General features: G+C 41.4%; 2 protein-coding genes across 4 annotated transcripts; both read right to left on the bottom strand.

Moving 5' to 3' along the window:
- Positions 1 to 279: 279 nt before the first annotated feature.
- Positions 280 to 17,406, bottom strand: LOC128448502 (espin-like protein). Its single transcript, XM_053431185.1, has 13 exons — positions 17,386 to 17,406; positions 16,908 to 17,002; positions 16,310 to 16,623; positions 14,971 to 15,161; positions 11,104 to 11,290; positions 10,834 to 11,016; positions 10,533 to 10,664; positions 5,017 to 5,181; positions 4,774 to 4,915; positions 4,433 to 4,605; positions 4,127 to 4,291; positions 1,834 to 2,795; positions 280 to 1,054 (listed from the first exon to the last, which is right to left on the bottom strand). The coding sequence occupies exons 3-13, from the start codon at positions 16,601 to 16,603 to the stop codon at positions 523 to 525; spliced, it is 3,126 nt and encodes a 1,041-aa protein (XP_053287160.1). The 5' UTR covers positions 16,604 to 16,623; positions 16,908 to 17,002; positions 17,386 to 17,406; the 3' UTR covers positions 280 to 522.
- scly (selenocysteine lyase) lies at positions 17,020 to 26,253 on the bottom strand. Of its 3 annotated transcripts, XM_053431186.1 has the most exons (14): positions 26,127 to 26,253; positions 25,608 to 25,683; positions 22,269 to 22,364; positions 22,033 to 22,142; positions 21,350 to 21,450; positions 21,108 to 21,264; positions 20,090 to 20,217; positions 19,717 to 19,872; positions 19,536 to 19,642; positions 19,416 to 19,452; positions 18,363 to 18,446; positions 17,892 to 17,991; positions 17,646 to 17,721; positions 17,020 to 17,563 (listed from the first exon to the last, which is right to left on the bottom strand). In XM_053431186.1, the coding sequence occupies exons 3-14, from the start codon at positions 22,358 to 22,360 to the stop codon at positions 17,410 to 17,412; spliced, it is 1,302 nt and encodes a 433-aa protein (XP_053287161.1). In that variant the 5' UTR covers positions 22,361 to 22,364; positions 25,608 to 25,683; positions 26,127 to 26,253; the 3' UTR covers positions 17,020 to 17,409. The 3 variants fall into 3 exon arrangements, with proteins under 3 accessions (XP_053287161.1, XP_053287162.1, XP_053287163.1); XM_053431187.1 differs by lacking the exon at positions 25,608 to 25,683 and having other exon boundaries at positions 26,127 to 26,237; XM_053431188.1 differs by lacking the exons at positions 22,033 to 22,142; positions 22,269 to 22,364.

The following is a 26,253-nucleotide window of genomic DNA, read 5'->3' as shown; positions in this document are numbered from 1 at the left end:
AACGATTATTAAAATTGGTGTGCTTCCTATCTGACCATTGGCTTTCTTGAGAATATTTAGCATAGTAGGGTCTCTTACCAAAGACAAAAATAATTAAACTCAAAACACACTTGGTTACTTTAAGCACACTCTTTTGTAATAGGGCTTGGTATGGTCTGAAATGTTTTGGTGTCATTACTTCTTTAAAACCTGAGGTTCAAAACCAGTATCAAAATATCAACACATTCTATTGCTATAAAAAGTTTTTTTCAAATTTAACAACATGGTCCAAACTTTTTCAATTCACTGATGTTTAATCTTTAACACAATAAAATACAGTATAAAATTTACAAAATGATTAAATCACATTAGGCAATATCTCATCAAAGAATACGTAAACAAAGCCAAGAATCTGGCTGAGCATTCAGTGCCAACTTTCAACAGACAGTGCAATTCACAATTCAAAAAGTACTGTGGTATGATACCCAGCCCTAACTTCGTCTAAATACAAAGCATATCAAAAATATCAAAAATCACAAGAAGCTACTCAAAATCAAATATCTCTGCCTCTTTCTCTTTCCAAAAAGCAAAACTACGATCAATGTATTTACAAATCTCTTCATTACTGAAACTGGAAATGTCCGTTCCTCGGTAGACCATCCCCTCATCTGGCGTAGGTGTCTGTATAATGACTTTAGGGACCTGTCTAACCTCTGGGAGCCTATGTTTCACCACCTCTACAGCTGTTTCAGGCTTGCTCACAGTATTTCCGAAGAACTTTATTTTAATGTCTTCAAGGCCGTCCTTCCATTCGCGGTTTCCAGCCTCAATGTCCTGTATGACAGCCTTGTGAAAGTCCCTGACCATTTCCCAGGGAAAGCTCCCGATGTGGTCGAACACCTCAAAACACAGAAGGTGCCTCATTTTGCGTTCGTCTACAGGCAGCTCCAACTCCAGGATGTGAAAGTAGCCCAGCATGAAGAGATCCAGGGTCAGGGAGTCGTACTCCACAAGCGCACCGTCCAGACGAGGCAGGAACTGCTCTGGGGAGAAGAGGGCCTGCTGCCTGTGGAGCCTGTGGAAAACACAGCATGATTATACAAACTGTTCTGTTTTTTTCTGACAAATTGTCCTCAGAAAAAATATATTGTATTGAAAATACTATATGAGAAAAAGGCATTTGAGAAGCTAAATATTCTGAATTTTCGCCCGGTTGTTTAGCTAGTTAGATATTAGTGGGCTAAAGCTTTCTTTAGCAACTGGTTCGTTGCCAACTTTGCTGTTCATTTGTTAGCATGTAGCAAATGGTTGGTATAAAGGGATCGCAATACTTTTACTGTTTTACGTTAAGCTAGAATGAGCCCTCGGCATCTACATGCGGAGCAGCTCTTCTACCGTTGAGCCTGGGGTTGGTATTGTATTGGTTTCAATCTGCAGCTTCTCTATTAGATGTCACAACATCTTTTACACACTGGTCCTTTAAAAACTGCTACTGATAATGAGCTTAAAGTGACTCAGTCCTAAAACCAAAAGAATGAGCTAAGAATAGCTAAGAGCTCCATAGAGCAGAGTGAAACTTTTCATTTTATGTGGGTTTGTCATTATGTGGATACCATTTCACATTACACAGTTGTTGATAATCCATTGTTAAAATAAAAATATTGATCAGTGGGATTGGGATTTGAGTTAGTGAACAAACTTCAGGGAATTTGACAAAATAATAGATTGACTTTTGTTGAACAGGTGTATTATAAAACTGGCATTTCTTGAGTAGTGCTTCTTGAGCCCTTAGTGAGTATCTAGTGAGTTTTGGAAAAGGGATGATAGCAAAGTATAAAATCTATGCAGTCGTACCTGCGTATCTGTCTCGAAGGGACACTGGAGATCATGCTTCTCCAGTTTCCCAGCATCTTGTTGACAGCACTCCTCTGCTTGAAGAAATGTCCCATAGAGCTGTTCATCATCTTGGACTGGGCACTCTCCAAGCTGCCACTATGATCAGACTCTGATTTTTCACCCACTCCCCGGTTGCCGCCACTCATCTTCCTCTCCGCTGCGTCCTTGCTCTTCAGTGTCACGGTGTAGGCAGATTTCTTCCAGTGGCTTAAGAACAGCACAACTATACGCTCTTTTCTAAGGCTTGTTGTCTCAAGAACATCTGCAACATTTTCATCATAGTCAATGCCGGAATCACTGTTCTGGTCTGTTTCTTTGGCGGGATTCAAAACTTTAGGCTGCTTGTCTGACTCTGTGGCCTCGAGCTGTGAGGAAGAACTTAACACAACCTCTTCTTCCTCTGGCTCATCTGACAAAGGTGAGTTCTGTATCTCAAAGTTAGACTTCAGAGTCCTCACAGACACTCCAAACTCGTGGATCTCATCCTTGATCCTCTCCCTGCGTCCCCTGGTGGAGTTCTGTCTCTCTGGGGCCTGGGAGAACACTGTGATCAGGTCGGTGTTGGGCATCTTGCAGTGGGGCTGGTCTGTCAGGTTGGTCATGAGCAGAGACATGCTCTTCACGATGCCTGAGATGCGACCACACCACACGGGTAGAGGAACTTGACTCGTGAAGTTCCTGAATTGTGTGTTGACGGTGATGTTGACTATGGGTGCCGGCAGAATGTGCCTCAGCTCCTCGGCGAGTCGAGCCAGCTCCAGCTCATAGCATTCACTTTTCCTCTGCATGGAGACATTGGCAATCTGCTGCTCCAGATAGATGAGGTCATCCTCAGTCAGCAGCTCACCAGAGGGCCCCAGGATGGCATTGTGGGCTTGGGAGTACCTCCAGCTGACTTTGGCATATCTGTTCCCATTTTCCTGAGAGAGAGCAGATACAAATGTAGCTTGTCATATTTAAACTCCCTTTTTTTAACATTTCAAATGGCTTAGGCGTGACAAGAAAAAGAGCAATGATACAGTAAAACTGTGATCCAAACCTCAAAAACATGACTTGACTAGTTATGTGCTCGGTGATTTGTTTCGTACAATTAAAAGTAAATGAGGGTAAAAGTGTTTTTCAATTTTGTTTTGTGCAGATGCTGATTTAGAACAGCATCGAAAACTCAGACCAAAATTTTAACTTTGCTCATTGTGGTCGGCTTCGCCTCATTAAGCATTTGTTCGACAGATGATTTAAATTTTAAGTAGCCTGAATAACACTTTTCTATTCAATGTTTTAACCGAAAATGAGTCCAAACCCAAAAGATAGAGTTTACTGATCGTATGAGGCTGAGAAAAGCGAGAAATCCACATATTTTGGAAAACCAAACAGAGACTATTCAGTATTTTCCTTAAAAAAGACTCAAGTGGTTCATTTATTAACAAAACAAACAAATCAGAAAGGCCGGGTTTGTAGTTTGGTCCAAGCTTGTCACTCTGTAGGAAGTTACTGACAACAGAGTAGTTGTAAAACTACAAACAATCATGGACAAAGCGTCACACCCCCTTTATAAAACACTGGACAAACCAAAGCGCGGCTTCAGCTAAAGCCTCATTCCACCTCGCTGTGTCTGGAAGTGATACAGGTCCTCCCTGCCGATTGCCATCAGACCTTTTATCTACCTTCATACATTATTATACGTATACTATTATAAAAGATTTAGACTTTATAAAAACTTCTGTAATCGCTTCGAATCTCTTTTTGTAATGCACATTATCTACCTGTGTCAGGGCTGCTAACTTTGTTCTATTTGACCGTTGTATTAACTTTTAATTTTTGTTTTCTGTATTTTTGCATTTCTGTACTTTCTAAATTATTTTACCGTTTTAATTTATCTCTATGGCTTCAAGTCCAAAATAAGTGATACATTTTCTGTCGGTTGATTAAAAGAGCCACTCCTTGAGCTGCCCTGTCTTGTGTTTTTCATCAAAACACCATATTGTGAAGAATGGTCCATAAAGCTGCACATGTTGTTGAGATGTTGTTGTTAGTAGGTGACTAGTCTATTGAAAAAAAAAGAAAGAAACTACTGACAGGACAGGGGCACTTCAGATTTCAGCTGGGGCCAGTGTCCCAGTGCCCCCCTGGCCCCGCCCCTGGTCAAATGTGTGATCAACCTTTAATTCAAGATTCAACATTTCATGAAACTGTGCATTACCTCAGTGGATTAGGGACATTCACAATCTAACCATAGAAAATGTATAATTACCTTCCTCCTCTGATCCTCCTCGTCCAGCAGCCTGGCCTGCAGCTGTCTCACCATCACTTGCCTCTTCCACTCGGCGATGGAACGGCCTCTCTCATCATGTGTGGGGACCAGATAGTCGATGTCTGACAGGTTGGCCTCCTCGGTGGGCAGGACGACCATTTTATTCTGCAGGGAAGAAAAGCAACACTTAAGTTTCAGCATCTTAACTAAAGAAAGGTGAACAAAGGTCAGGGATCAGCCAAAGCAAACCTATTAATGCTGTGGCTGATTGGGTGAACAAAATGGAAAAGCTTATTATTTGCTTACTGCATGGCCAGTGAAGACTCCTGATAATCCTGATTGCTTCAGAGATTGAATGGACTTCATGTCGCCGAGGAGACTTCTTCCAGCCAGGAGGCTTGTATCAGGCATTATGGTCTTATCAGCAGAGCAGGTTATCTTCCTCCCAGCTACATTGGGCTGAGTGAAACCTTTAATAACTGAAAAACAAATCATAGCCAGTCATGTCTTACTCATTCAATGAACTTAACGAAACACATTATTCCATTAAGCAATACAGTAACCATTCAATACCAAAGCACAGCTTGTTGCTTAACTAAAGTGACTGAAAAGGGACTCATTCAGATGACTCATAATGTTTCTCTCACCAGAAGTTGCAATATGAACCTGCTCTAATCTATTGACTGTGGATTTCGCCGGCCGGGCAGGTGTGGATGAAGAGGAGGGTAAAAGAGGTGCAGAGGCCGGCTGAGGGTATCTGGCCTGAGGGGGCTCCCCACTCTCAGGTTGCTAGATTGGGAAAACAAAGAGACACAGTGCATTTACTTTATTTTATTATATGAAATCATGGAAAGAAGTAAAAACATAGAAGCATTCAATTCAGGGTTTACCTTTAAACTATCCATGGGTGTGTTGCTGCTGTGACTGTCACTGCCTGTGTCACTCAGGCTGCCGTAGTAGTCGTCCCTGCTGCGCTGCAACAGCACAGTCGACTTTACTTTCTCTTCTTCCCCCACTGGAATGACTACCTCAATGAGTGTATCTGTCTGCAGCGTCTGCAGATAGCATAGTCGCAGCATTGTTATTTAAGACAAAAGAAGGACAAATATGATGAAACTTACAGAAAAATCATGAGGGGGGTTTCAGTTTAGAGAAAAGGTGACACAAAAACTGGTTTCCCTCTGGATAACCGCAAAGAGCGTTCTCAAGCAGGTGATGTGATTGAAAGAGAAAAGACATACTGGCATCTTAAAAGAATATAACCTGGATGAGATGAGATTGCTGTTGGTAAATTTCCAACTTCTCAACTTAAAAATAAAATGTGACTTTCAAGGACTGGAGATCAATGACCAATTGTTACTAAAATACTTTTAGAATAATAAACTGAAGGTCTGGACTCTGGCTTTCCCAACTCACCACCAAAGTAGAACAAAAAAGTGGCATTTTCCCTGCTTGATGTCAAAGAAACTGACCCTAGGAAGGTTATCTCCTCAAAGACATAGTAATACTCCCTCAACACATTTGAGGTTTATGTAAAGATAAGAACAGTAACATGTATTTGATTCAGAGACAGATAGCATACGGTAGAAAAACACTGCAGGTTTTAGTAGATTTCACACAGTCAGAAAAAAAGTAGCATTTTGAAGTAATAGTAAGATTTGATTGAATTTCTCTTTCAACACAACATGTTAGTGTTAATTGACTCTTAATTACAGTGTGTGCGGTAGATCTGTCCCCACTGTAAGTACACTGTATTAGGTTAAACATGGAAGTAATGCTGCATTGTTTTAACAGGCTATATATTTTAGGCTATCAAGATGTGCTGTATATTATGCTGGTAAAACAATTCTATCTAAAAAACAAATATACACATAAACTATACTAAATCAATGAACTGTTAGAACGCCTAAATGCAGAGTAACACGTCCAAACCTCTTAAAGCCTGAGGCCGCTCAGTACATAAACAACGTAGTAAGCAACCTTGAATAATTGGCAGCATTTCACACTGCTCTCGGACGGATGTATGGAAACATTTAGATCTCCTTTAATGAACCTGCATTGTCCTAATGCACTCCATGCAGAAAGCATATCCACTGTAGCCCTCCAAGGACATTATTAGTAACCAAAAACATCAAAGGCTGCCTAATATGCTGCTCCGTGCCGCGGTGCTTTGTGTCCACGAGGTGGTCCTCGCCATTTCCTCTCACACTTTGATGTCGAACAGCACGAAATATGCTGTGACACCGCTCAGGCGGAGGAATAAACTTCCCCGAAGAAGTTGTGCAACCCATAAATAGATAAACAAGGGAGCGTGATTTCTTTGTGACCCTTCTTGTAACAGTTCAATGTCCTAAAAGCTTCAGTGAACCGGCCCTTGTGTGTGTGTGTGTGTGTGTGTGTGTGTGTGTGTGTGTGTGTGTGTGTGTGTGTGTGTGTCTAATTAGACCCAGTGGCCAGAGAGCATTTGGTTTTCATCAGCACCCCATCATAATTGCCACGCAGATATAGAAAGCCTAACCCTGTTTTTGGCCTGGCTCCACTCTCCCTTCTATCAAAGACCACAAAACTCTGATCACTACAGATTAGGAGCCAAGAGTTAAGAAACAGCTACTCAGTGCTGTCTCATTGTCAGATATGCAGCTCCAGTAATCTGCGCTCCTTACGGGCAGAGCCATGAGAGAGTTGAAGTATTTCAGAACACCGTGTGTATTTAAGAAACATGTCCTGTAATTCTGCGCTCTGGAATCAATCACTAAAACAACCTGCTTCCATGTGAAATATTCATGTTCTCGGTGATAAATTGAAACGTGGAATGTATACAGTGGGTGTACATTATACACAGAGCACTACAGTGTAAATACATGTCCACTCACATGTTGAAATACTCTCAGGTTTCCTGTGCGGAGGTAAACGCCAGTGAGGCTAATAAATGACGGATGCAATCTTTTTGCCAACTTTTACAGCTTTTTTGCATCGAGTGTAGCTTAACAACACATATGTGTATTTATTACGACAATATTTGACTACTTCATACTAGAACTTTGTCACAACTCCTGTTGCAGAAAGTAGATTTAGAAACAGTACAAGATTCGATAAAAAGGGGAAGAAAAAAAGAAATCATGTCCAATTTGCAAAAATCAACAACGACAACATGGGCTCAAAGTAAGGTCATGAGCCTGGAGTATTAGTCATGCCTGACCGTAAGAGGCCACTTCAGATCAGAACGTAGGTAAAACACAGCCAAAACATCTGCCAGCTTCTTGAACAGAAATGACTAAACTAAATTTTTCATTTTACAAAAAGAACTACTCAACCTGTCTGGTTACTTGCATACAAACAATTATGCTCAAAAGAAAAGTTAATAAAAGACAAAAAAAAGTGATAAAAACATAAAAAAGTACTGTCATGAATATAAAAGCCAATGAAAGTGATAAATAAACCAACTTAAAACTCACCAACCTTGACCTTGTACAACGCAGCAGCACACTGGTGCGACTTCACTGCACAACAAAGCTCCTGAGGCGCTGACTCGTGCAGGTGCAGTCAGGTAACCGGGGCAGCCACTGCGTGCTGTAGATGTGCCGCTATCTCGACAACGCCGACCACTTGTTTGACAACATCACCGGCATCTCTGCCAGTGGCCGAGGGCCGCCAGGCAATAAACAATAAACTCTGATCGGAGAATGCTGTTAATAATTAAGCGAGAAGGATAGGGTGGCCGGTAATGTCACTAATACATGGACAAACCAACGACCACATTGTTGCACGAAGGGATGTGTCAGCGGATGACTTGTCAAAGCAGCTGGAAAACAGACATTTTATCCATGTGGGCGCTCAGGTGATCTTTCCACTTTGGACAATTGAATGAGGCAGCTAATTCATCAAGCATCTTTCTTTCTTTTTTTTTTACGGTGACAGCGGAAATACAATATGACACTATGAGACTAAGTGAAGGGCTTTGTCTGTTACTAAGGCATAAACAACAAACCTGCTGTTTTTCAGGTGTTACTGCAGAAATGAAATCCTTGAGATGTCTTAAATAATAGAAATGCTGATATTCACATTATTCCTCCTGCTCAAAACTACCTGTGCTATAAGGAGACCCATTAGCAACCTTATGTGATGGGGGACATATCCACAATCCATTGCAAAAATACAGTCCACGCTATATTTAAGGTTAATATAGGGCTTTATCTGTCTTATTTGGACACATTAATTTTCTGTTATACTAAATAAACATTAAAATACATTACGAACGGATCATTTCAGGGCCAGAATGGAAAGGAGGAATGATAACCGAGAGGAAATTACATTGTTTTACCAATTAATAAAATAAATGCTCTCCCATAATCCCAAATTATCCATATTTCTTTGGTATTTAACTTAAAAACATTACATAAACAGATACAAATAGTTTCAAAATAATCTATTCATGGACTAATTACTGAGCGCGTGTGTGTAATGCAGCCAGCCTTTGCAATTCATAAAATCCAGTGTATATAAAAAGGTATAAGAGCATGTGTTTTGTGTCGCATTGCAAAAAACAACATGTAGATGGATGACACGTGTTTCCTCTGTCCAAGTATTCTAAAAATACACGTCCTCAAACAGCAGTAACTTTGGCAAGATCGCCCTGAATGGAGAGCAAACGTTTGTGTGTGCAGTAAACCTCACGCCACGCTCTGTTTATTTGATTGCAGCTGTTTCCGAGATGAGAGATGAGGAGAGGTTGACGCTGCAGAACAAGTCTGACCTTGTTGCGAGCGATCCAAACATGCAGAGAGGCCAAATACGCAGCCCCCCCCCCCCCGCCCCGGTCAACGTCCCAATCCATTAAGGTCGCTGCTCGGAAATGAGATTATCTGACTGATACTTTAGAACCAATGAAACCTCTGATCTATGCAGCACTTAACAAACATGACACGCCTCCAGAAATGTAATTAAGGGATGTCTACTTGAACAACTCATCTCAAGCACAGTAGGCCTTGACGAATCACACGCTGTTCTCCAAGGATTCTCGGGATTCAAATACATGAACTTGTCTTCCAGGTTCTCTATCAGATGACCCCTTTGTTCCCATCAAGCCTCAGTTTGTGTGCAACTCATACATGGCCAAGAAACATAATACAGCATTCTGTCTGCTACCGACATTACACAGTATCCAGAGGTGACAATCATAGCACTTCCAAGTCTCTGGAAAAAGAACACATGACACACAATCAAACGTGTGTTTGAAGCCAATGACATCCTGCGCTCCAAGTCCACAGAGGGATTGAGTTTCCGGTTCCAGGCATCAGAATGGTAAAAACACTGAAACTTAAGCTTGTGGATCTCATAACGGGCTCAGCCCCTGGGCCCTCCACCTGAGCCGCTGGAGAGGGGTAACTGATAGGCCCTTAGCCGGCGGCAGCTCTGCCTGTGTTCGGTGCCACAGCGGCCCCTGTGCTAATTAGCTCCCCATTGTTGAAGGGGGGATTATTTCTGAAGGGGATCTGGGCGGCCACGCCTCGCTGGCTCGCTGTCACCATCCTCTTCATGTGTGAGTGCAGCTCTTCTCCACTGACCTACTCATGGATTCCACTAGCCAACACCTTTCGATGCCCTGTGTATTCATCGCTGTGCAGTCTGCGCCATGGGCAGCAAGTGAAGTGTGATGGGGAGAAACACAGAGAGGCTGCCTCTGAACAGCTGTAAGGATTTAAGGTTCACCAAGTGTGCTGAGAGAGTGGTCCCCATGGGCTCCTCCACTTTACAGTGCTCTGTGTTTCCTACTTTAAATCAACTGCTCGAATTTCAACTTTAAATGTACTTATTATGCATCTTTGTGAAAGGAAAACAAATGACTCAGGATATAACGTTTCCGAGCAGGCTGTACACACCACACAGGCCAGTTTGTACTGTTTGAAACCTGACTTGAACAGGCGTCACCAGCACAAACAAGGGTGTTAACACTAAAATATTTATCAATCACATTAAGTAGTGCCGCGCTTTCCGCACAAAACAAAAGGGCCAATCTCAGAGAGTCCACCGTGGCGAAACTGAGAACGAAGAAGCTCCTCCGGCACTCACGCTTCTATAGCTTGTAAAGCCTTATTCAACACAAAAGCTTTCATTCTCCACTTTCTTAGAGCTCTTAAACTGAGAGCGGCGCAATCAGGATGAGTGGAGGGCAAGAGGACAGGCTTGGCCTGAACAAAATACATGTCACAAAAGAAGAGAATGATTCACTGACGTTCCAAGATCTTCCAGATGTTTGCTGTTGACCGTGCTCCCCGAGCTGCGTGTAGCTTTGATTTTTATGCCAAGGTAAACAGCTGGGCAATACTCACACACATACAAAGCAAGAGGATGAGAAAATGGGGAAACATTAAATAAACTGAAGGTGAGAGAGAGACAGAGAGCTTACATCTTTCTCCATGGCACGGAGATATGTGGCACATTCACAGTGTCCGTTGTACTCTGCCAAGTCTGCTGCTGTGAACCCATCGATATCTTGATCTGAGGGGTTCGCTTGATTGGCTAAAAGGACTCTACAGCACTGATACAAGGAAACAACAAAATGAGAAGAAGAAGAAGAAGAAGAAGAAGAAGAAGAAGAAGAAGAAGAAGAAGAAACAATATGCATTATTTATTCATTCAGCTGGTTATATTTACACAAGAAGAAACAATAACAACAGCAGGAGGTAAGATGAAAAGTTTTGACAAACCTCCATCTCTCCATTCTCTGAAGCATCATGAAGTGGGGTCCCTCCCCAGTAATCTGTGATGACCTTTGAACCCAAGTGAAGCAGCCTCTCCAAGATGCAATAGTGCCCCCTGCTGGCCGCAAAGTGCAGAGCAGTCGCTCCATCTCTGTCCTGGCTGGACATGCTGACATCAGTAAAGGTCACCTGTTTGGGGCGAATAGAAAAAAGAGAGTTACCAGATTTTGGAGAAACTTTATATTGATGCAACATAAATGTTGACTCGTAACTGACCAGCCACACCACCACAGTTTGGTGGCCCATATGAGAAGCAGCATGCAGGCAGGTCATGCCATCGTGTGCCCTCAGGTGGACGTCGGCCCCGCAGTCTTTGACAAGATACTCTACAACATGCAGGTGTCCCTCCTGACAGGCAAGGTAGAGCGGGGTAGCACCGATCCATGTCTGGTGGTTCACACTCCTGTACTCCAACAGACAACATACAACAACATGGGTAAACAAGGTTAGATTAGCCATTACCTCCTTAAATATGAGCATTGTCAGAATTTTGTCTAAGGCAACACAACAGCTCGGTATGAAACAAGATGCAGTAAATATGTTCTAATCCGATGTTCCAGTTTGAAAATTTGGCCAGAAAAGTGTCTTTGCTGAAAATATTGTCTATATAAAACCATCATTTTTATCCTGTTAAACATTTGTTCTAAAGTGTGTCACAAGTAGCATATAAATTCTTGAGATACGCCCATGAATTTGACCACTGACATCTACCAGCTCCTCCCTGAGTGCAAGTGAGCATTTGTGCCAAATTTGAAGAAAATCCCAAGAGGCGTTCCTGAGATATCATGTTCACAAGAATGAGTCGAACAGACTAACAACACTCTGTTGCCTGCGTAGATGCATAAAGACCATGGATAACAATGCACATCATGAAATTAAAGATCCTTACTAGGGAATATTTAAACCAGATTTTTATGAGAAGTATTTAAAAAAAGTGAAATTCACTACATGAGGTCCACTGAAAAGACGTCAGCGGTGTTCTGGAAGGTTTTCATTTGTTTCAAACTAAATGCAACAACTAGTGAACAGTGATACCACTGTTGTGACATTCCCTGATGCTGGCTCTGTTCTGAACTGACTATTTTCACAGTTTGTCTGACCATTATAGGAATTTACAAACATTTGGAGAACAGTTTATGCGCAGCAGCACATGATGCAGATGGATACAATGAAGTCAATGTTATGGATTTAAGGGATCAATTCCATAACAAAAGGAAAATATGCATTTTATTGTTTGCTCCTAAGCTGCAACTTAGACTGTGCGTTTCAAAAACATGAAATATTTCTTTTTCTTTTTTCCTCTGGAAGAATCTGAGATCTAAAAACTTTTGACTTCCTGCCTAAAAAGCCTGTTAGGACACAGCAGGGCTGCATTTACATTGACGTACATACTGTACTTCAGTAACTACCGGGCTGAGTTGTGAGTGACAGCGTCTCGACATGTTTTATTCACGTGGTCTGACCTCGCCATGCGTCATGCAAGTTAAAGTCATACTCTCCTGTAACAAGTAGATGAGGCAGGAGAGCCAACATATCTCTGATCTCGTCCTCACTCAGTGTCACACTCTGAGAATCTGTGATAGTGGACTGGCTCCTGTTTCCCGACATTTTCAGTATTTTAACAACTTAACTCTGTCCAGTGATTCAGTTAATTTCCTAATCAATGTAAGCTTGTTTGAATTTGTGTAGCTGTATGTGTAAATAACACATTATTACTCTTTTAATGTATGAGGTGGTTGATCAGATATAGTAACTTGAATCACATTGGTAGGAGGCCAAGCATATGGAAGGGATGGAAGGGAGTTTCTATTGGAAAGGCTACCACTGTCTGTGTGAATTTTTACTTCTAAAATATCTATTCTGTTAAATTAATTATTATTAAATTCTCATGTTTTATAGTTTTGCATCTGTGGTGACTGCAATGTTAACAAATAAACAAATTGGTAAAGATTATATTTTAACCAATAATTTCCAATCCGGAGTAGGTATAACTCAGGGGGTTACTCTGCAGTGAGCAGGGGGCACAGGACAGTCCCTCCATTACAATAGGGTGTTATTCTAACTCCAGGCTTGGTTCTGAGACCTCTTGCTTTGGGTATTACTGAGGCTGGAACCCCCGACTGGGTCTCCATCTCTTCTGTCTGCTTCAGGATATTTAGGAAATAAAAGACCTGCACTTTAAAAGAGCCCTCTGATCCTTCCCATCCCGGTCACAACCTGTTCCAGAGACTCTCGTCCGGAAAAAGGTTCCGGGCTATCACGACTAAAACCTTGCGTCACCTGAACAGTTTTTTCCCCATCTCTATATTATTGGCATTATCACCAATCTATGCACCTTAGAACCGCACGAAACTCTCTTACTGTATATATTGTTGTTCAATATTGTTGTTTTTATATTGTTGTTTTTAAATTGTTGTTTGTATATTATTGTTTGTACAGTGCACCAACCACACCAAGGCAATTTCCTGTATGTGCAAATATACATGGCAATAAAAATAATTCTGATTCTGATTCTAGTCGAGGGGTCTTCTGATTCTGTGTCATTTGGCCTCGAGAAGTCACTGAGCAACTCCTGCCTCACATATCCACACGTTCCAGTCTTATATCTCAACCCCTTGCCCACATTTAGGCATATTTTGGCCATCCAGGTGTAGATACTCTAAAGAAAATTCAATATAAGAAATACACTGAATGACGTTATAATTTATTATAATATCTACATAATTCTTCTAATACTTGCATTCATTTAAATATCTACACTAGTCATGCTAGTGTCTCTGCGAGGCTGGACAAGAGCTAAATGCTCGCATGTTGATGTTTGGCAGGTATACTGTTTATTGGCGCTGGTTTCGTATGTTACCATGCAAACATTAGTTAAGTAGCATTAAACAGCTGAGACTGATGGAAATGTACTGTAATGACACGCCTTTCTTGATTGGCTGCCAGTTAAATAACTTTTATAGCTAAGGTCCAAATAAAAAAATAGAGCTACTAATTTCCAATGCTATAAACTGTAATCTGACCTCTTCCAACCATCTCTCGCTAGCAGTTCATAAGTCAGGGCAGGTCACTGAGGGTGACCGGGCTTTTGCCATCAGGGCCTTAGGCTCTGGAACACCTTGCCTGAGGAGATTAGACTTAACCTGTTTTTAATTTAATGAGGTTTTGATACATTGTTTCTTATGTTGTTGTGTTTTTTTTTAATCTGCTGTGTAAGGTGACCTTGAGTGTTCTGAAAGGTGCCTATAAATAAAATGTATTATTATTATTATTATTAAACCATCGCTTCAAACATATTTTTACATCTTTAATGCCTAATTTTAAGTAGTTTTAATGGTTGTTACTTGTCTTGAATATTTTCTTTTATGTTACCTATTCTTATTTTAGTTTTGTCTTTGTTTCTGTTATGTGTCATTTTAATCCAAAGCACTTTGTTAAGTTGTTTAGATAAGTGTAATAGAAATAAATTATTATCATTATTATTGCATTGGACCAATTAATTGGACAACATGAAATTTGACTGGATGATGGCGCGAGTTGAGAAGTGAGACTCATATAAAAATTATGACAATTCACTGAGGAGACAATCAATATGTAAACCTAATGTCCTGATGATCCTTTTCATAGTATTTCAATTAACAGCTAAAAATGAATCCTCATGCTGGAGTTAGGTTCAAGTTCACCGAACTCAGCTGAATACTTTGTGTGCACGCAGTGAAAATCTGAACAAAATGTTGTGTCAATCCATGTTACAGATGTTTACAAATTTGAAAGAATGAGTTCAGATTTTGACCATCTGGTAGCACTAGAAAAGAAGTCCGATGAGCACCGAAGCTGTTAAGGACTTTAAATATCTGTTGTGAATTTCATGGCAGTCCATCTAATAGACGTCAAGATATTCCTCAGAGGTCAGCCTCATGGGGGTGCTAGAGGAGCAGCCATGGGTTCACCACAGTCAGTGGGATTCATCCTCTGAGGAACACAAATGCCTGTGTTTAATTTTTCATAACAATCCATCAAACTGTTGTCATGACATTTCAGTGTGGGGGATGCCACCAGAGAAAGCCAGTGCTCTGAACTCACCCAGGCGCCTGCTGAATGAGCAGTTTCAAACAGCAGAGGTCTCCTCTGGCTGCAGCGTAGTGAGTGGGAACTGCTCCACAGTTAGTCTCCACCTCGGCCAGTCCTCCCACTGACAGCAGCCACGTGATGACCTCCACGCAACCGAAGCGAGCCGCGAGGTGAAGGGCTGTGGCACCGGCAGCGTCCCTGTCCTGGAGACGTTCATAGAGTTCAGAGTTACATGGAGTAAGGAAACAAATTCAACTCCACCACATTACTGATATCAAGACACTTCAAGCTTCATGATCTGGAGCTACTTCACAATTACCCCTTGTCATTAGTGAGTCCTCCTCAAACAGTTCTACAATATACTGTCACTTTTTATTGTTTGTGTGCTGGACGTTGTGTGCAGAGTGAAGTTAGAAAACTTCGGGTTCATCCTACCTGTTTTAAGTGCATTGAAGATTTTATGGTAATATTCTTCATAAAATGAAAAATGTAATGGAATTTGCATTATGACTGTTCACGTCTGTGGTTTTCATAAAAGTTTGATTGATTTACTGAACTGGTCGTTATTTTTCCATGACGAACTAGTCAACAGTTCCATTAAATTTTGACTAGTTCAAAGGTGTGTAAGCCACCGACACAATCTTCAGATGCCGATTTTCACAATAAAAGCTTGATATAAATCATTTTAGCAACAAAATATATATTGTGCTTTTACTTTGAGGACAACCTACTTAAAAGGACGTGATTTTACGAACGGAGATTTGCGCCGGCACCTATCGAGTATGTCTGTGTCAATCTCATATGGTGAAATAAAAATAATATAATTGTTAAAATGCAGTCTGGATTTTATTGACCGCGGACCGCCAGTGGCCGACTGCTGCTCTAGTTTATCTGAGGACGTCAAAGACATGTTCAACTCGGCCCACAGACTGAAGGCAGCCTGCCTCGCCCCAGCTAAGAAGGTCGATGATTTTACAAATGCAATCATGATGCTGTCGTCCAGAGTTGAGAAGGCAGACTAGATAGAAGACAGTAGATAGAAATGACTCTAATTCACAAGTTGCCACATTTAGTGGGAGCTCCCCTCAACACTTGCTACACGATACTAATGGATACCCAGTAAGTCAACATCATATGATGTAATCAGCTGGTAATACATGAAAAGGTACTGCACGGCACCGTTTACAACTGCAGTGATGTAACTGTACTCTGGGATCAGTTAGATGACTATCTGAAACCATCGCCTGATTTTCAACTTGCACGCAATCAGGTCAGTGGAAGCAGAAAACTGGACACACATGGCATCTATCCAAGGCATTGGTTTACATCCGCTCTCAGTCGATCTGCTTACCTCCACGTTGCTGCCTCCCTGGTCCACCAGCCACCGCAGCTCCCGGATGTGGCCGGTGGCTGCTGCGTCGTGGGCTGGCGTGGCCCTGTTCAAGGCCCGGAGATCAGCTGCCAGACCCATGTCGCTCACCAGGAGCTGCAGGCACTCCAGGCGTCCACACCTGGCCGCGTGGTGCACCGGGCTGGCACCCTGAGTGTCAGTGATGGCTGGTGAGAGGTGACCAGTAGACTGCAGCTCCCTCAGGGTTTCAAGATCCCCTGCTCGTGCCGCCTGGATGGCCCGATGAAGCACCATTTCTGGCTTCTATGAGAAGGCTGTGGCACACAGAAGAGGCTCGCTGGAGCTGTTTCGATCCCAGCAGGGTACCGTCATCTTTTCACATGCACAAACTTGCATAGAATAACCAAAAACTCATGCACTCATAGCCTCCTCCCGAGCCAGGAAAGTGACACCCTATTGGTAGCCAGCTGGCAAACATGGCCATTAGGAGAGAGGGGGGGGGGGGGGGGGGTCAGAGGCAGCGAGATAGAAAGGTAATGAAAGACGGGTGGAGGAGCAGCACTCGTGGCCCCCCTGCTCTCCTTTGTGTGGCACTGACCATATGCTGGCACACGCACCCGCGCTTCACTGGAGATGGGGGAGCTGAGGCAGCACGGAAACTTAAGTAATGGGAGAAGTTGGAGCCAAGGCATGCTGGATTACAAAGAGACGATTTTTTTATATATATATTTCAAAAGCAAAAGGCTGATACATTTGCAGGATTGTAATCTAGATGGAACATTTCATGGCTGATGAGATCAGTGAAAGGAGTTTTTTTTAGTTTTTTTACAAATGTATTTTAATATTTAATTTCAATAATACTCATACATGTTGCCCTGGGTCCAATTAGCTGATTAGCTACTCAAATGACGTGATGGAAGCCGAGTAAATGCATCTCCTCATAACATCACCCCACAGGTCACTTCAAGTTCTCCTTTATTATTTATATTAAATTTTTCATCCATTTCACAAGTAACAATAAGCACAGGTGGTGTGCGTCTAACCCTGTACATCCTTATTTGACCTCCGGGATTTACTTTACTTTGTGCACAAAAAGTCCATCAGTTAATTTCTTCCAACAGCTGCACCGTTTTCCTCAGATCCTCCACGACTGCATCCACGTCTTCCCTGGTCGTCCCCCTGCCCAGGCTCAACCTCAAAGCATTGGCTGCCACCTCTGAGGGGACGCCGCAGCTCAGGAGGATATGAGAAGGCCTGTATCGCAGGAGAATTATGTAATGCTGATCATTCTGGTGTCTGAACAAAGGCAGAGCAGGCAACAGAGGGACTAATTTACCTGTTCCCACTGTCCGAGTGGCAGGCGGCTCCGACACTGGCCAGCAGCCTCCTACAGCTGGACAATACCCTCCAGCCTAAAGCAGGGCAGAGTGAGATTAATGATTCAGAGGCTTTGTAGTTTACAAATAGGCCAGTGCAGGTCATGAACTGCCTGTCACAAACATTGGTGTAGGGTTAGAGGACACTGTTTGGACTCGCAGGCCACAACAGACGGAGGACAGAGACAGACGAGTCATGACATCACCTTGTAATGTTGGGCCCAGGATAGACACATTACATGTGTTGGGCAGGATATCAGAGCCGGGGTAATGGCTGTTGAAGTGGATCCGCTCTTTAAATATGGCCTGGGAAGGACAACATGGTCAACTCCTAAAATAATGTAAACAAAGTTTATCATTTTTATTTTGACAAAGGTTCTTCTATTTAACGAACTAAGAAGCATCATCCACAGCTTATCCAAACTCATCTTCGGAGATCTTGAATTTAAGTTTCTTGCTAAATACAGTATTTCTATTAGTTGCGTTTTTTGTTTTTTTTAAACGCCTGCTCCATCTATATGTGCACATGTGTAAGTTAACTATGATCTATACCAGCCTGCCATTGGCGAACACTCATACAAATAAGAAATACATTTATTTGACAAAAGAGGTATAAAACATTCTTCAAAATAAATTCAAAAATCATTCAAAAACATTCAAAATCAAATCAAACTAACCCGCAGTCGTTGTTCCAGGTAAAGTTTGGTACTTTGCATGTGACGCTGATAATCTGACAGATTAGCGTTCACCAGCTCTGCCGCCTAAACACACACAGGCAGGAAAATACGTTAGAGTTAGAGTCTACATTGACTTGACAGGAACAATATAATTTTTACAGTATTAAACACTTTTAATTACACTAGTGAGCACTTTGCACCATATTTAGGATAAGTGCCACAAAATAAATATCAAATATACTGATGTAAAGATTTGATGGTACACAACGTACTGCAAACATTCAGCTGTCATGCGGAACATGACAACAATTTTTAAGAGAAGTAATAGTTGTAAAAAGAGCTTGACCAAAAGTTTTTTATTAAGCATTTAGTTGTTTTCCCATGCAATAAATTAATGGAACTAATAACAGATGATTGCAATCTGTATTATTAATCAAGAAGGGAAAAAAAACACAGTACAAGATTTTGCAACTGCTCAACAAATAATGAGTTCTACTGAATTGCCTATAACTGATCTATAACTATCTACAATCTATAAATCACTGTCATGGTGTGAATGTTTGAATCGAGTATGTAACTTGGTGGAAGGATGTGGGGTGAGTCAGGGAAGAAAATTTGTATTCAATGTTGCGAGATTTTCAAGTTCACTTTATTTTAGTATGTAATGTTAGTGTATATTAAGTGTATTTTATGTACATATCTCTGTATTTCTATATTTAATTGTATTGTCTGTTTTTATTCTATTTTCTACTTGATTAGTTATCTACCTTGATTTGGTAATCTGCTGCTGTAACACGGGAATTAGATAATCTCATCGTATCTTATTTCATGTTATTTTAGAGAGTAACAGTCAGGTGTTTGTCCTTGGCATCAGGTCACTGATATGAGTTTCCGCTCTACTGTAACGCTCCTATCATCAGAAATATTTACCAAACTATCTCAGCATGACTTTTATATTAATTGCTTAGAGATAAATATTTTAAAATAAATTCTGAAAAGTATCCCTGTTAAAGAAGAAATGACAGCAACACATGCATAGAGCAGTAAAGTTACCTTTCCCAGACCAGCAATCATGGGTGTGTTTTCAGTGCTGTAATATTCAGAAAGAAGGAAATTAGATCTTTTGACTGTTGTTATTATCTCATCATCAACAAAGACAACATGTTGTGTTACCCTGGTCGGAAGTTTCTCTCCTGTCCTCCTCCGAACAGCATCGGGTACAATGGCGTTCTGGTTCCAGGGCCGCTGACGTACAGAGCACCGATCCGAGGGGCATAGAACTAGAAATGTAACAAATCCTGTCTATAAAATGTTTTGCCAGATTTACATCATTTACGTGCAACAGATTCCTGACCTTGTGTCCCACTATGGTGAGGTAATCCACTCCCAGTTCACAGACATCAACTCCGACTTTCCCCAGAGCCTGGGCAGCGTCGGTGTGGAGCAGTATCCTGAGACGCTCGTGCTGCTTGTTGAGAGATTTTATTCTCTGGCAGATCTCTTGGACTGGCTGACAAAAGGAAGTTTTTTTATATTAAAATGCCATTTAAAAAGTCACACTAGAATACAATACACAAAATAAGCACAAAGTACTCCTTAAGAAATGGGCAGATTGTTGTATTCAAACATCTTTTTGGATAAAAATAGATTTCTTCTATAATATCTGTGCTGTAAAAAGAATCACAGTTGAACATAGACGAGGTTCCTGAGTCTCTGTCTCCTCTCACCATGATGACTCCTGTCTCATTGTTGGCCAGCATGATGGAGATGAGACATGTGTTGGGACGCACCGCCGCAACGATGTCCTCCACCTCGACGCGGGCTGTCGTCTTAGACACGGGAACAAATGTAACATCTGTGACAGAAACACAATTAGTCTGGCATGCCAACGAGGGGAGTAGACGTATGACGGTTACCCTTTCAGTTGTTAATATAAAGTCATGTATTAGATGAACTTTGAGAGGCGGTGGTCTAGTGGCAGAAACTTGGACTATGGGCAGAGAAGGTCTCTGGTTCGTCTCTGGTTCGACTCCACGGAGAGACAACAAAAGACGAACCTGGATTGATCTGTCCAAAAATCCAAGAGTCTCCCTACCCTGTCTAGTGCCCCTGAGCAAGGCACCTTACTCCCCCAACATCTGCTCCCCGAGCGCCTGTACGCGGCTGCTCACTGCTCTGTGTGTACTGCACAAGATGGGTCAAAAGCAGAGATTAAATTTCCCTACCTGCATGAGTGTGCCTTTGCATGACTGTGCATGTGTTTGGGATGAATAAATGCATCTTAATCTTAATCTTAACTGAGATCTGCTTCAATTGTATCTTCATTTGAAGAAGTCTTCAAACAGGCTTTTTGTGTGTGTGCTTTTGTGTGGCAAAAAGGTCATTGTATTTATGTGGAGTATTTAATGTATTCAGGTGTTTTACAGTCCCAAATCTTATATGATATTAATTTACCATTACAACGCAGAGAAAACGTAACATAGTAGTTCATTTTGGGTGAATAGGATAATAAGTCAGGATTTGATAATAAGCCATTTATTGTTTTTTTACCTAATATTAATAGTATGACATGCTCAAACATTCACTAGCCCATGATTCAGAACAATCTAATTCACATGATTTACTCACAGTCTCCACTCTACATTTGTTGACCTTGTCAGGCTGTTTAATCCGTTTTATTCCTAAATGGGGCAGGTTCCATTTAGTTGGCCTGCTATGCAAAGTGACTTCTTCTTTTCCACCCACCTGCCTTGCCCTCTCTCTGCAGGTGCTCGGCTACTAGCTTGACCGAGTCGTGTTCCACAGTGGAGGTGATGATGTGTGGCAGGCCTTCACTTTGCTCTGCAGCTCGGCGATTTCTCCTGAAGTGCTCTACAGCAGTGTGAAGCACCAGGTTATTGGCCTGAAAGAGGAGTCTGAGATGAGCCACGGGTGCATGCATGATACAATTATAGATTGAAAAACTATAATACACAGATATAATATACCTCTGTTCCCCCTGAGGTAAAAAGGATGTCCTCTGCTCTCCCTCCGACCATTCTTGCCACATTCTCTCTGGACTGATTAATGATTGCCTTCGCCTTGGCCCCTACACACAACAAGAAGTTTTATACGAAACTGATACTTGAGCTTTGGAAATTCACACCCCCTCTACTTTACTGCACCGGAAGAAAGAAATTAGTTATTATCTGAACATAGAAAACATAATACCCATTAAAAAGAACCATTCAATGCACTTAGAAGGTATATGGTAGGAAGTATTACAAGCATTGAATACATGAAAAGTGGCTTTTATATTTAAGTTTGTGTTGAGGTTGTTGGTTTTGTTTTTCATTCTGTCATTCCTTCCTGCTTTGTATCTTTGTCATGAGAAGGTGGACAATAATGTTATAATGTAATTTAGGAAAGAAAAACAAAGGATGTTGTTGTGATTGAAGTTCTGCTAATGAAGGATAAAAAAAGATTTAATTGAGGGACGTGATTATGGTTATATACAGTATGTGACAGGTATTTTTATTTAGTATTAAAGTATTCTACTTAAGTTGATCAGTTATAAAGATACTGTGATAGCTTGTTTGTTGGATGTTAGGCGTAAAAGTTGGGTTTCTTTTTGTTTGGTTAAATTAAATATATATTTATTTTAATTAGGTGCAGAGCAAGTATGTTAAACCTGCGATATAGTTGCTGCTTGGGTTTCCCCAGGCTTCCTGCAGGGCTTCAGTAATGGCCTGGGTCACTTCTGGTTCCAGCGGAGTAGTAGCATTGTAGTCCATATAGATCCTAAGTTTCATTGAGTACATCAGAGAAAAGCTTTGTCACAACATAACAAATCATTGATGATAACTCTGTTCTCAGTGAATTAAAGTCCCAGGACAGACTGATACGATGAGACTGAATCCGAGCTACCTGTCTAGATCCATCTCTGAGAAATGATGAAAGGTATTTTCAGTGAAGGTGTGACCTTTCAACAGCGTGATGTCATCAGTCTGCTTTGCCATACTCCTGAGAAGAAATTGGAAAATGAATAGTACATCTTTAGAGCTACACTTTTCTAATCTGGATGAGGAGCTAGTCTACTCCTGCTCCTGGCTGTAGGAAGGAGTCATTAAATAAACAACCCCAAAAATATTCATAGCTGAGAATCAAATTTCACCTTTTCATTGTCCCATTGACTTTAAACTTGAATTAAGACCAAGAATATCATCCACAGATTACACATTATTCAACAAAAAACTTAATATCAATAAAAAGACATTCATTACAAACACTTGCAGTATGCTGACATGTGGACATCTGGATCCATCTGCCACGATAACAACTAGCAAGTTGATGTAATACATGAAATTCATTCATGCAATTTTTTTTAAATGTTCTTCAAAGGTTTGTTAGTTTTTACCTAATAGCTAAAGAATAAAATAAATGTTTACTGTGGAAGCATAAATAACATATCAGGTCAGAAACCAATGTATGTTGTTGTGTATTTATTTATGAGTATATTTAATGCTTTTCACTCATGTATTTATTTATAGCTGTTAATGAGAGCAACTCAAAAATGTGAAAAAGTGGGATCTGCGCACGTCATCCAAATTCAAAAGGAGATGACAGGGACATAAGCATTTATCTCAACAATGAAATAACAATTAAAGCCTGAGCAGTAGGATTTAATCCGGATTCTCCAGTAACGTGAAACCTGACCGTGCTCTTGATTAGGGTTGCAAAGGGGCGGACAATTTCCGGTAAATTTCCGGAAACTTTCCATGGGAAGTTAAGCTCGGGAATTTTGGGAATTTTGAAGGAAAAAAAATGTCAACCCTCCACTGTGCATTCTTCCATCACATGCACAGATAATTCCCAGCATCGTGCACACTACAGCAGGCCTCAATAGCCCTGCTGTAGTGTGGAAGACTAGTCAGGTAAGTTTCAATGATATTACTGGGGAAAATATATTAGCATGCTGATGGGGATTTTTAATCTGTTCATCTAGCCTATTTCTATTCATTTATCCATCAATTGTAAAATATTTTTACAGACGATTCCAATTGTTTAGCTAACTATTTATATCTCAGGCATTGCATTACTGTTTTTTTAAAAGCTTTATCTCATCTTATTCTACAGAACAATGCCACGTGCACTATCTCATGTGTGGAGACATTTCACCCCAGCCAATGAAGAAGGAAAGGCTGTGTACGTTTGCAAATACTGTGCAAAGACCTATGTTAAGAATAACACAAAGATGCAGAAGCATATAGTCAAGTGCCCAAAGTTTCCTCAGGGCTCAAATCAGCCTATGACAAAACAAATGTTTATATATACACTCCTGATCAAAATCTTAAGACCAGTTAAAAAATGTCATGAATTTGCATTTTGCACTGTTGGATCTTAGGAAGGTTCTAAGTAGAGCTTCAAAATGCAAAAAGAAGAAATGGGAACAAGAGACCAAAAGTTGTGAGCAGGCAATTTATTGAAAACAACAATTTAACTCAAATAGGCTGTTCATCAGCTGATCAAAAGTTTAAGACCACAGCCTTTAAAAGCCTAAATCTGTGCAAAAATTTGGATTCCATGTCATTTCCTGTCAAGTAATCACACTGTGAAGATCTCTTGATGGCAAAGGCAAAAAAGCTCACTGTCTTTGAACGTGGTAGGATTGTTGAACTGCATAAACAAGGCTTCTCACAACGTGCCATCGCTGCTGAGGTTGGACGCAGTAAGACATAATCATTTTGCATTTCTTAAAAGATCCTCAGGGTTATGGAACAAAAAAATCAAGTGGTAGACCCAAAAAAATCTCACGGGCGCTGAGCCGGAGGATCCGAATGGCTGTCCGTCAAGACACGGGACGATCCTTGTCCCAAATTAAGGCCATTACTGGTGCTGACTGCAGCCCAATAACCATCAGACGGCATCTGCGAAGGAAGGGCTTCAAAAACAAGAAACGTCTTCAAAGGCCACGTCTCCTTCAACACCACAAAATTGCCCGTTTAGACCTTGCAAGGGAGCACCAAACATGGGACATTCAAAGGTGGAAGAAAGTTTTATTCACTGACGAGAAATGTTTTTACCTTGATGGTCCTGATGGCTTCCAACGTTACTGGCATGACAAGGAGATGCCACCTGAGATGTTTTCTACGCGGCACAGTGGAGGGGGCGCCATCATGATCTGGGGTGCTTTTTCCTTCAATGGAACAATGGAGCTCCAGGTTGTGCAGGGGCGTCAAACAGCAGCTGGCTATGTGGAGATGTTGCAGCGGGCATCCCTCATGACTGAGGGCCCTCGTCTGTGTGGTAACGACTGGGTTTTTCAGTAGGACAACGCTCCAATTCACAATGCCCGTCTGACCAAGACTTTTTTCCAGGAGAATAACATCACTCTTTTGGACCATCCTGCGTGTTCCCCTGATCTTAATCCAATTGAGAACATTTGGGGATGGATGGCAAGGGAAGTTTACAAAAATGGACTTCAGTTCCAGACAGTGGACGCCCTTCGTGAAGCCGTCTTCACCACTTGGCGCAACATTCGCACTAGCCTTTTGGAAACACTTGCATCAAGCATGCCCAAACGAATTATTTGAAGTGATCAACAATAATGGTGGAGCTACTCATTACTGAGTCAGTTTTGACACTTTAATGTCTGTTTTAGGAGGGTTTCTTTTCTTTTTTTTAGCCGTGGTCTTAAACTTTTGATCAGCTGATGAACAGCCTACTTCAGTTAAATTGTTGTTTTCAATAAATTGCCTGCTCACAACTTTTGGGCTCTTGTTCCCATTTCTTCTTTTTGCATTTTGAAACTCTACTTAGAACCTTCCTAAGATTCAACAGTGCAAAATGCAAATTCATGCAATTTTTTAACTGGTCTTAAGATTTTGATCAGGAGTGTATGTCTGTATATGACAAGGTAAATACAGTTAGTATAAATTATCCACAACATTTCCAGTTTATTCCTGTTAATTCCCGTTAATTCCCATGGAAAGTTTCCAGCTTTGAATATTCCCGGAATTTTGCAACCCTACTCTTGATACATGTGTCAGGTCAGTTTAAAATTTAAAAGCTACGTCCAAACATTTTTCTGCATACAGAAGGAACGAGCTCCTAAAATAAAAAAGCATCATCCTCTTATGTCATGGAGGCATTTCCTTCCTATGGTTTCATTATGAAACACTTTGAAAAAACTTGTATTCAATCAGTCACTTTTTGCTAAAATAAGCTTCTTCTATCTGTCTGACAGTGAGTTACAATGACACTGACCTGTGGCTGCTGCACACGTATTAAATGATGGAATGACTGTATCTGGATCAGTGAGTGAGTGCGGAGCAAGCAGCAGCTGGAAGGGAAGAGGACATGTTCTGTAACAACAGCAGCAACAGGCTATTAATGTGATTACTGATGAGTGGTGTGTGTTATGCTGTCAGTTGGGTCGATAGTGGTGTGTTAGACGCTAACTTTGAGCTAACGTCACATCCAAGCTGTCGACGCGTGTTCACTTCCGCTGCGGACGAGGCTCACGTTGAATTCAGAACATCCAAAAAAACGTGTGTGACAAACATCTGTCAGACCGATCTGAGGATGAGCCTCCTGCTGCTAACTCACTGCAGGTAACATCTGTGCACTGGAGCTGCAGCTAGCTAGCACTGCTAACCCTTGCATGCTAACATTTGTCTGATGGGAATCTTCTTATGTAGGAGTGGTGTTGTGTCTCTCCGTGTCACAGTGTGTGTGTGTGTGTGTGTGTGTGTGTGTGTGTGTGTGTCTGTTTGTGTGTCTGACCTTGTGAAGTGATGTGGAGTTGTCCTGAGAAGGTTTATCACTGTCTCTGTGTGTCAATCATCAGCTAGCAGCTTACCACTGTACATATGTGTGTGTGCGCACGCGCGCGCGTGTGTTTGTGTGTGTG

Source organism: Pleuronectes platessa, chromosome 9 (genome assembly GCF_947347685.1).
Source record: "Pleuronectes platessa chromosome 9, fPlePla1.1, whole genome shotgun sequence".
Classification (NCBI taxonomy): domain Eukaryota; kingdom Metazoa; phylum Chordata; class Actinopteri; order Pleuronectiformes; family Pleuronectidae; genus Pleuronectes; species Pleuronectes platessa.
This window is presented reverse-complemented; position numbering and strand designations above follow the sequence as displayed.

Excerpts from the sequence above, each read along its gene's own strand:
- LOC128448502 (XM_053431185.1), bottom strand. The coding sequence starts at position 16,603 with ATGGTGCTTCATCGGGCCATCCAGGCGGCACGAGCAGGGGATCTTGAA. Across the intron at positions 15,162-16,309 it reads AGGGAGGCAGCAACGTGGAG|GACAGGGACGCTGCCGGTGC; the intron begins GTAAGCAGATCG and ends GAACGTCTCCAG. Across the intron at positions 5,182-10,532 it reads TCCGTGCCATGGAGAAAGAT|ACGCTGCAGACAGATACACT; the intron begins GTAAGCTCTCTG and ends TGCTATCTGCAG.
- scly (XM_053431186.1), bottom strand. The coding sequence starts at position 22,360 with ATGGCAAAGCAGACTGATGACATCACGCTGTTGAAAGGTCACACCTTC. Across the intron at positions 19,643-19,716 it reads TCACCATAGTGGGACACAAG|TTCTATGCCCCTCGGATCGG; the intron begins GTCAGGAATCTG and ends TTACATTTCTAG. Across the intron at positions 17,992-18,362 it reads ACCTGGAACAACGACTGCGG|GCCATATTTAAAGAGCGGAT; the intron begins GTTAGTTTGATT and ends TGTCCTTCCCAG.